Source organism: Apus apus, chromosome 3 (genome assembly GCF_020740795.1).
Source record: "Apus apus isolate bApuApu2 chromosome 3, bApuApu2.pri.cur, whole genome shotgun sequence".
Lineage (NCBI taxonomy): Eukaryota > Metazoa > Chordata > Aves > Apodiformes > Apodidae > Apus > Apus apus.
The window spans coordinates 78,532,584-78,543,669 of record NC_067284.1 but is presented as its reverse complement, the minus strand read 5'-3'; the positions used below and the strand labels follow the sequence as shown (position 1 = coordinate 78,543,669).

At 40.5% G+C, this 11,086-nt stretch overlaps 1 protein-coding gene across 1 annotated transcript; it reads right to left on the bottom strand.

The window, feature by feature from the left end:
• Positions 1–484: 484 nt before the first annotated feature.
• Positions 485–11,032, bottom strand: NLRC4 (NLR family CARD domain containing 4). The gene is given in 9 exon segments (XM_051615045.1): positions 485–574; positions 1,829–2,106; positions 3,084–3,146; positions 5,548–5,988; positions 5,991–6,039; positions 6,042–6,705; positions 6,707–6,832; positions 6,834–6,875; positions 10,719–11,032. Coding segments are annotated over 9 exon segments (2,067 nt in total).
• Between the last annotated feature and the right edge of the window lie 54 nt (positions 11,033–11,086).

Sequence of the window (11,086 nt, the reverse complement as noted above, 5' to 3'; positions counted from 1 at the left end):
TTTGTATATGCCTCAGGCTCCTTTGATTTACAGTATGGAGGGGAGGACACTGCTGCTTAGCTTTTCACTTTAAAAGTATGTTGTAAAAGTACTGAAATGTGCTGATTTTGTGAGGAAAACAGCACACCAAAATGTAGGCTTATTCACTGACTCCACCATGGAACAACTGGGGCCTGGTCTTATTATGCCTTTATTTTAGTAGGATTGAGACTAGCCACAGGCTATGGTTGACTCCTCCTTAGAATTGTCTTCCAAAGGCTCAGTTACCCATTCTTGAAAGTGGTTAGAACATTGCGTTTTGGCTGCTTGCTTTTCCCACTGCCAACAGCCCTAACAAAGACTTTTCCACTGCTTACCACAGGTAAATGTTTCCTCCAAGGACTTGAATTAATGGCACTAGTTTCTGATCTCAGAAGATGTGGAACACACTCCAGTTCTCTACACAACATCATTTTCCACGTTTGTAGTGCCTGATTTTGCATTGCTAGGCACTGTATGTATTTACTTGCATCAGCATGAAGTGGGAGCAAAAAGTTGCCATTGCCAGGCACTCTCTCTCTGGAAACTTGACACTCTGGATAAAAGACAACACAACACATGGGGAAAAAGTGAATAGTCTTTAATTACATGATTAAATTATGCATGGTTTTGTTAACTTTTTCATACAAAAGAGGAAGGTCTTCAGACTGGAAGAATAAGGCTGAAACAAGAAACTTGGAAACAAGAGTCTGCAGCCTTTGGTTGGCCACTGCTTTTTATAGAAGCAGCCAAGTGGCTCCTCTGTTTAATTCTGCTGTGTTTGGAGTGGCCTTTTGTACACAGTTCTCTCCTGGGATATTTGTGGAGTATGAGGGCTTGGATACTGCATTCTGGCTTATCTACACGATAGGCTAAGGGTATCAGAAAACAATCATCTTCCTGTACAGACAGACCACAGCAGGAACTTACAAGCACCCCTGCAACTTTGTTGTAGTGTCCATATATGAACTCTTCCCACATGCTAAATGTGAGGTAGGTTACTGTGAAAGAAGCAGTGATTTATTTTTACAAGCCAAAATTGTGGTAGATTAATAATGGTAAAAATCACTTGAGAGAAGCTACCTGTTTGGGTTTTTTTTTTTGCTGTGGAGTAAGAATTTGTTTGTAGCTAATAACTGCAGAATAGCTCATGTTTACATCTCTAATTCATGGTCATTTGTGTAACCATGCTCTCTTTTGTAGCTTTAATATGCTTTAATCATACTGTTGTTATTTTAGAGGTGTAACTTTTCACTGGCATATTCTGTCTCTGCAATACTGTGGAGACGTAACTACACTAAAATTGCCCTGCTAGTAGGAAAAGCTCCTCTGTGGTAGGTCAGATAACTATACTATTGAATTGTGAAAAAAACCCTAGTAAAACACCTAGCTGTTATCCATCAAGTTGCAGCCTTCCTTACCTTTTTATTAAGAGCTTTCCCTAATGTGCAGAGTTAAACTTCAAAGTTAATAAAAATGAGCTCATAGAAAACACACACAAATAAAGTGAAAACTCCTTGAAACCATTTAAAGACTGAGAGGCATTACAGGTTGCAGAATTTAGGGCTAAAGACAGGTGATCTCTCGCTTTATTCCTTTTGACTTGTTTCTCCCTGAAGAGGATGGGATACTATTCTCTGTCCTATCTCGTTCACAGACAAGGAGATCTAAATAACCCTAGAGCTGCTCATTCAACGTATGGTTAGAGAGTAGTGTCTTTCTCAAATATGAAAGACTGTAAGTGAATGTTCACTGGGACAGCTTGTTCTGTTTATGAATGCGCTAGCTGAAATTGTTTTCTGCAGTTTACCTTTGCATCGTTAGTAAGTCCAAGATCATGACAATCAAACTTCCATCCAATCACTTTAATGTCCTTTAAATCATTTAATGTGGTTAGTACCTGACTTAATTTGCAGACTAGAAGAGAGGCAGGCACCCAGTCTTGTTTGCTGCTGAAATGTACAGATACCAGCTTCTTGAGAGAGATCAGCGACTGCAAGAAGGAAAGCCAGCCATCACTTGTCACACATTTTATTGCCAAGTTCAAGTGCCAAAGGCTCTCCAGGTGTTCTTTCTCAAAAAAATTACCTGTGAACATTATTTATGTATTTTGCTTCAAACCTTAATGAAGAGAATTATTTCTGTTCAGGTCAGGATATTGAAGAATTCAAACACTGAATTCAGTCAAAATTCTATGCTTAAAAAAATACCACACTTACTACAAAAGCATTTAAACATGTGCTTGCATATTACTTTTTTTTCTTATTTAGAACAAAGCATTTAAAATATAGCAGCCACAGATCACAACTTTTTCCTCTTTGTTAACCTGCACTATGCTGCAGACAACAGGATCATTTTAACTACAGAGAGGTCATTAGCTTAAATAGGCCTAAAGGCTGCTGCTTGTGGTCACTCACATAAAAGCATTGCAAGATCAGGCTCATGAAAATCCACATTCATTTCTACTGTATCCTCTGGTAGTTTTTATTTCTCATTGATGTTCAGCAAACTGCCTTGATAAAAGTTATATTACTGTTGGCCTTTTTTAACTCTCCTATTGACATACGTTCCATCACAGACATTTTGTTACTGGAAGATTTAATGTAAGGAGAGCCCACATGTATTCCTGTCATGTTTATGGATGCAATAATCAGCCTGTCCATCAGAAAATATTCAACACTGGTATCCAGTGACTGACCTTGCAGAAAATCAGCAACAGGCCAGGGAAGGGAACGGTATCACTTCTGCAGCCTCCTGACAGTTCATGCAGATTTGCCAGTCCTGGGATCAGTATGTTACATCAGTTTGACTACAGTATGCATGACTTGAAAGGAGCACCTTAATATTTCATGACAGTCAGGATACAGAACATATCAAGACTTTAGTGCAAATGTATAAGAAATTACTTCTCTAAATTACATTATTAAGATTTTCAAGTCCTAAAAATGTACAAACGTTAGACCAGCTCATTAAAACATTCACGATCTCAGGACTATATACTTGGTTATTGTGTGAAATAGGAGCAAGGAAATAAACTACTTTTTTTGCTTCATATTAATCCATACTTGTGTTTTCAAGTACAAATCCTTCAGTATTCACAAGTTTCTTTATTCCGTCAATTAGTCCACCTGCCAAAAAAGAAAAAACCCATAGATGTATACAGCCTGTTAACTTAGTACAGGACAAATTCATTTGTAGAACAGGTACACTTCAGTGGCATTAGGTTCTTGTGAAAAGTAACAGGTTTGTGTGCAGATATGGATGTGTAAAGGGGATGACCTAAGGAGAATATGACAAAAGTCTACAAAATAATAAGTGCATGGAAAAGCTCGAGTAGAGGCTGACTGATCATTTTTTTCTTGCAAAACAAGAACAAGAGGCCACCAATTGAGACTAGTCCAAAACAAACATTAAGGACATAGTCATTCACTCCCTTTGCCAAATGATTTTGCAGATGCAATAAATTTACATGGGTTCAAAGCAAAGACAGAAAATTACCAACAGGACCCTCTGGGAGGTCACTGAATAAACAAATCATAAGCACAGGAAACTGGCCTGAGCTGAAAAAAGAGGCTGTCAGAAGAAATTATCATAGATTCTTGTATTGTTCTTGCTCTTCCTTAGACATCCACTTGTAGCTGCTACCGGAGACAATGCACCAAGGTAGAAGAACCCTTCCTCTGAATCAGTATGGCTGATTTTGTTATTATTTGCTGTTCTCCATAACAAACTTGGCTTACATGTGTACACATGAAAGAGATTTTTATTATATGTTTTTAATAATGTAGTTCCAGATATTTATATGTCATAGAATTATAGAAGTATTCAGGTTAGGACTTCTAGATCATATTGTTTGATTGTCTGATCAAAGCAGGGCTGATTTTGAAGTCAGATGAGATTGCTCACGGCCTTGTACAGCTGTGTTTTGAAAATCTCCGAGGATAGTGATTAAATGACCTCCAAATCCCTGTTGCAATATTTGGTCACCCTCCCAGTAAAAAATACTTTATATCCAGTTGGAGCTTCTCACATTACAAACTTGGAATTGTGGATTCTTGCCCTTTAGTTGTGCACTTCTGGAAAGCTCCCTCTTTTCCATAACACATTCAGGTAACGGACTACTGCAATTAGTTTCCCCACTAGCCCTCTTTTCTCCAGGCAAACCATTCCCAGTTCTTTTAGCTTCTCCTTGTGTATTAGGTGTTGCAGCTCCCTGGCTGGCTATATTAGTGGCTGTCCACTGGATTCTAACCAGAATGTTACAATCTCTTTTATACTAGGCAGGCTGAAACTGCACATGATTCTCCAGATTTGGACTCAGAAGTGCAGAACAGCAGGGAATGACTACTGCCCAGAGTACACTATTGCTAGTGCAGCTCACTCTGTGCTTGGTCTTTATTGCTGCAGGAGTGCTTTGCTGACTCCTGATCGCCCATGTCTGAGATTTGGGATCATCAATACTTGCCCACATTTCACAAGACAAGACACGTTCAAGGATAGCTTGAACAACGAAATCTCAGAGTACAATACAGCAGTAGATGCACCAACCCTCCATTAGTGCCCTGCTCTAGCAACAGTGTTGAAGGAGCCTGTATGTGTGTGATTCACAGTGAAAGGAAATATATGTCCCTCATCCTAACTGCAGCATCTTTCACCTCCAGCACATCTGGAGCATACTACACTATAGCTACTACACTCTTCTTTATTATGCCATTGTAATTTTAAGAGAAAACAATTATTCAAGCTAGAAGCATTTAAAGAATTATTGGAATGATTTATTAATGTCATAAAAATATGCATTCAAAATGCACATTTCCCATCATATGGGTATTAACATCAGAACTACTTCTTCCAAAAACTGCTCACCCAGAACTTATGACAGGGCTGTAGGAAGCAGTGAGAGAAATTTTTTTTTTCCAATGTTACAGGTCTAAGTTAGGCCACAACATTCTCATTTGGTTGCCAAAAGATACGCATCTATTGTGAAAACTAAATTAAAGTCATAGTATGCTATATGCCATGGCACTTAGAAAGTCTGGCTACCTTACAGATGTTATCTCATTTACAGTGGATGATTTGCACCAGAGTCATTAAGATTTTTCTTCCCTCTTGTATTTTATTAAAAACTGGGGTTTTTAAATGTATTTTGTACCTAGAATCAAGTATACGATGGAATTACAACTTACTGCAGAGGCCTTTGTGTAGCTAGAACATAATTAAAGAATATGTAAAGAATGTAATTAAATGGCAATTTACAGGGATTAAAAGGCCAGACCTACACAACTAAAGAATAGAAGTAAATTTACACAACCAAGTAGATTGCAGTTACTTTCACCATGAATACAGAATTGCATTCTAGCAATGTAACATTTCTCAAACTTTTCAAAACCAAGCATCTTCCATATACAAGGCGGCCAGGAACAACTTTTGAGTTACCTCCTAATCCACATTTATCTGAGAAATCTCATTTACTGCCAGTAGATACTGTAGCTTCTAGATTTTCACTTTGCCGATCTTTGCTACATTAGGTTTTCAGGTTTGTCCTTGTTGTGATCTGTTGCTCGTCTCTCACACCAAGAGGTGTGGATTCCACATTAAAAACCTTTTAAGGTTTCACAGGTTTCAAGGACTTGACATTCAGTGTTCCTGTGGTACCAACACAATTAGTGATGTACAGCTTGAGACTTGCAGCAGAGCAACATACTTTGCTCAGATATGTAATACAATGTTTCTTTAACTTGTTGAAATCTTGCAGTGTAATTTCTGAAGATCAGAGATTCTGGTTCCAGTTGGAGAATAAGGAGACAGCCTTTTCAGGAATGTAAATTAAAAGTTAATTACTTTGAAGATCTTCCACATTCCCATCATCTGTTTACTTACTTAGTGAATAATTTCCAAAAAGATCTAACTTAATTAGTCCTAATACAATAACACAATTTAGTAAGTGTCTAAAAAGTAACATAATGAAATTGGGATATTTTGAGTGCGAATGTAAATACTTTTATCACAAAAAAACACCACCCTTTAAAATCTCTGCTCAACGCTGATTTTGAAGAACTTTCATAAAATAAATTAATGACACAGTCCACAAAAATGTCATCAGTTTTATTTAAGCCTTCTTTTTCTGTGATGTTTTCTGATTTTTTTCTGTATTCACTTTCCAAAGCCAGATTCTTTAATGATAACAGTTGAGAAATATTTCTGTGCTGATCAGTTAGTTTCAGTAAGAGCAGCATAATTCTAGTGGCATCTAGAGAGGCTCCACAAGTGCAAAAGAGCAAATTGAAATAAGAATTAGGAATATCTGAAATAATATTAACCTTCTGTAGATAACTATACCCTTTCTTCAACTCTGCTTCTTAGTGGGTTGTCAGTAGTTGGTAAAGTTTTCTGCCTGCAGTGTATTCCTGAAATGATTTATGAAAGAATCTCTGTGTTGGTTACAGTCTTTGAGCTGTGCATTTATTCAGAAGACCTGAAGTTAGCAAGACTTCTTTTATGTCAGCTAAACCCTCAGACTGAAAATCAAATATTTGATCAAATATTCCATCTAAAGATAAGTCTCCACAATGATTTATGCTCAGCATATGTTTTTCTGTGATTTCTTCTGTTTTGTACCTTTTTTCTCCATCATTAAGTCATATAGAGAATAGTAGAGTTTGGGTGCTTGAATGAAAATTACTCACACATTTGGATAGCACAAGCAATGACTACAAAGAGTGGAGTCTTCATAAGGTTCCTCACAAAAGTGGCCTCTTTAAGCTGGTGTAACAGACCATCAGCCAGCTTGTACATCAAGGCATTTTTAAAGAGTTTCTTGCAATTCTCCTGTTTCAGCAATCATTGACCCAAACTGTCTGATTTTATGGATAGATTTAGTCTACCTGATACTACTTTGAGACTCCAGGAATAAAACTCTCCAGCAACTTTGCCTACTTCCCCTGTCACAGCAGCTGGCTCCAGACTTCCCTCAAGAAATCAGAAGATGACTCTGAACAAAATTTATTTTGACTTCTTTTTCACACAGTAAATATTAGAAAATATTCTAGTAAATTCAAATGCTGCATGATTCTTGTATTTGTAAAATTAAAATTAAACAGAAGCCCATCCTAAAACAACCATTTGCAGATACATTGTATTTGTGTCTATCCAACAGGGCATTTGTATGCGGCACAGCTTTCTACAGACTTTAAATACTGCCTTTCCCTTTTTCCTTTCCCTGACTACTATACGATAAGCCAGAGCACAAGCAAATTGTACCAGTGGTGTTAGGAATGAAGCCAGCACTTGCAAATAGTTGAGCTACATGACAAGATGGTTATGTGCAAAGAGCTACACTGAAAATGTGAGCAATCACAAATCGCTCCAACTGGTCTGCGTCTGAATCAATGAAGGTCATTTCTAAAGTGCAGTGAAAGAGAAAAGGCATAAAATGCTGAGAAATCCAGTAGCAGTGCTAGAGTGCCCTCCGCTGACACAGCCCAGGTAGGGCACAACGGGTTGCTCACTTGCAAAGTCACAAGGGAAGGGGAACAGGGCATAAAGAAGGGGTACAGCCAAAATCTTAATATTTGAGCAAATGCTGAGAAAAATCCAGAGTACCTAGATCAGGGGTCTTTCTCGATCCTTCACTGCTCTTGTATGACAGGGCATTGGGAGGAGAAATTCTTGAAAATCTAATCTCTGTTCTTATTTTAGGTAAGCATGGGCAGAGTATCTTTCCTCTGTCTCCTTCAGAGTCTCTTCTGTGTGAAATTCCGTTTGTATCTCTGCTGGTGAAGAAGTCCCTAGGAAAAGAAATAACTGCAACAAATGTCTTTCTATCATATCAAAATCATGTTTAAAAAGAAGATAGTGAATGATAATGTGTAAGTAGACTTCTGAAAGCAGATAAATAGAATTACTTACTTGCCCGTGTTCATACAGAGATCATAGTCAGAATCACAGACAATGAAAAAGTATGGAAAATATTTCCAAACAGTGAACAAGATCTCTTCCTTGCTAGGCAAGCCCAGCAGTCTCATGGAATTGTCTTCAGCTTCACATCAACCCATATGTATTTTAGTTGCACTTAGAACATAATACAACTCATACATAGCATTGAGGCCAGGGCATGAAGGCATGAAACGAGAAGGAACTAGTCACTCAGACTGTCGTGCAATTTTCTTTGTCACTGCTCCTGTTTGGCACATTAACAAAATGTGCATTTGTAACTCATCTTATTGCATAATATTCTGTCGTTAATTATCATTGTCCCACATTTCCTCCTCAAAGCTGATCCATTGTGAGACTTCATCTATTTTGTCTCTTCCCACCCTTTTACGGTGGCCTGAGAGCTACTGCTCATGTTTAACAAGAGGCACATTACTTTTGTCCCACCCTACTTTTGTCCAAGTCTTGTTCTAGCAGTGTACGCTGCTGGTCTTGTTAGGAGACAGGTACCAAACTCCTTAAAGGTTTTGAGGCACAACTTCAATCAATAAGAATTACAATCATGTGATAGGTTTGCCTTAAGTGCAAGCAATTCCTTGGCATGGCATTCTTTGTTGTCATCCCTATATGTAGTTAAGTAAGAGGGGAAAAGAAAAAAAATTAAAAACAGGCAAACAAACAAACAAAAAAACCCACAAAGGAGCCTAAAAGAAGCTAGGCTTTGCAGAGGGATCTGCACAGGCTGGATGGATGGGCTGAGGCCAACTGTATGAGATTTAACAAGGCTAAGTGTTGGATCCTGCACTTGAGCCACAACAACCTCATGCAATGCAGCAGGCTTGGGGAAGAGTAGCTGGAAAGCTGCCCAGCAGAGAAAGACCTGGGGGTGTTGATTGGTATCCCCCTGATTCCTGGCTTGTATCAGATACAGCAACCTTCCAATACCTGAAAGGAGCCTATAAGAAGGCTGGGGAAGAGCTGTTAACTAGGGCATGTAACGATAGGACAAGGGGTAATGGTTTCAAGCTAGAGACGGGTAGATTTAGGTTGGACATTAGGAAAAAGTTCTTTAATATGAGGGTGGTGGATCACTGGAACAGGTTGCCCAGAGAGGTGGTGGGGACCCCATCCTTGGAGACATTCAAGGTCAGGCTTGATGGGGCTCTGGGCAATCTGTTCAAGTTGGAGATGTCCCAGCTTATTGTAGGGGAGGTTGAACTAGATGACCTTTAGAGGTCCTTTCCAACCCAAGACATTCTATGATGATTCTATGATGATGATGGTGAGGCCAGCAGGTCTAGAGAGGTGATTGTCCCCCTATACTCAGCACTGGTAAGGCTGCATCTCAAGTACTGTGTTCAATTTTGGGCCCTCCACTACAAGAAGACTTTGAGGTGCTGGAGTGAGTCCAGAGAAGGGCAACAAAGCTGGTGAAGGGTCTAGAGAACAAGTCTTACGAGGAGCAGCTGAGGGAACTGGGGTTGTTCAGCCTGGAGAACAGGAGGCTGAGAGGAGACCTTATTGCTCTCCACAACTACCTGAGAGGAGGTTGTAGTGAGGTGGGGGTCGGTCTCCCGAGTAACAAACAGAACAGGAAGGACAAGAGGCAATGGGCTCGAATTGCACTAGGGGAAATGTAGACTGGATATTATAAGAAACTTTTTCACTGAAATTATAATTAAGCTGTGGAATAAGCTGCCCAGGGAGGTGGATGAACCACCATCCTTGAGAGTGTTTAAAAGACATGTAGATGTGGTGCTTAGGAGTATGGTTTAAGCACTCAACTTGGTAGGTTTAGATTAATGATTGGTGGAAGTAGGTTATGGTGGGACTCAATGTTCTTAAAGTTCTTTTCCAACCAGAACTACTTTGTGATTCTATGAACAGATCAGACTGGACATGAGGAAGCATTTCTTTACTGAGAGGGTGGTCAAACACTGGAACAGGCTCCCTAAAGAGGTGGTCAATGCTCCCAGCCTGTCTGTATTTGAGGCATTGGATCAGGTGGATCAGGTGACTGTTGTCTGTCCCTTGCAACTGAAACAGTATATTCTATCAATAACAGTAGCTGTTTAGTAAGGCCTGGTAAAGGAGCTAGCTTGGATGTAGCACCTTAAACTGTGGGAAAGGTTTTTGGATATGCTAATGCATTTCAGTTATCAACTAAAAAGGCAGCCATTCTGGAGTGTACATGATGTGCTGCATTCTGTGTCTGATCAGTGGCTGTGCCAGATTTCTTTCTACACAAGGGAATTGCAGGAGAGTAGCCCAGAAACATCAGAATTGCAGGAGAATACCAAGGATGCCACTAATACATGTGGACTGGGCGTAGCTTAAAAAATACGACGGAAACTGCATGTAAATACTGAGGAGAAAAGGCCAAATGGCAGGAGAGGAGAAAGGATGTAGGGTAACAGAGCAGATTTAGGATTGCACGTGGAAGCCAGTTAGCCAAAGGGATGCACATGATCACAATGATACCGAGAGGTAGAGTCACATACAGTATCACTGGATAGTAAAGACAGAAGCAAATCCCTCTGAACACTCAAAAGGAAGGATGCACTTTTTTGAATCCATCAGGGGAGGAGAACATATGGGCTAATGTTTTTATTCAACAAAGAAATAAAAAGTCCACACTTTTATTTAAAAGGCTAAGTATTTGCCAGCAGGTAATTGGATGCTGGAAGGTCAACACACTGCTTTTAGCAGCACGCAGGAAGCAGATTACACGGGCCAAGCAGCACAGAGACGTGAAGAAAAGTCCCCACACGAAACGAGGAGCAGATTTACAGCTACACGCAGCAGCAGACAGGTGGTAGCTGGGGGCAGGCAGCGGGCACTGCCCACGAAGAGTGTAGAACACCCGGAAAACCGCTGCAGGCGGCGGCGGGGGCTGAAGCTGCCGTCCCAGGGTGCTGCAAATGCCGAACCTCTGCTGACAGCCTTCAGGTCGGCTCTGGGAGCTCAGGCCGGACCGAAACGCCCGGCCGCGGCGGAGCCTCCGGGGGGCGGTGGCGGAGCCCGCGGGGGCGGGTGACCCCGCCCCGGTGCCCCGGAGAGCGCCCGCCCCCCCGCCCCTCATGCCTCGGCCAATCAGGAGGGCTTTTCTACCGGGGTGGCGGTGCCCGGCCGGCCG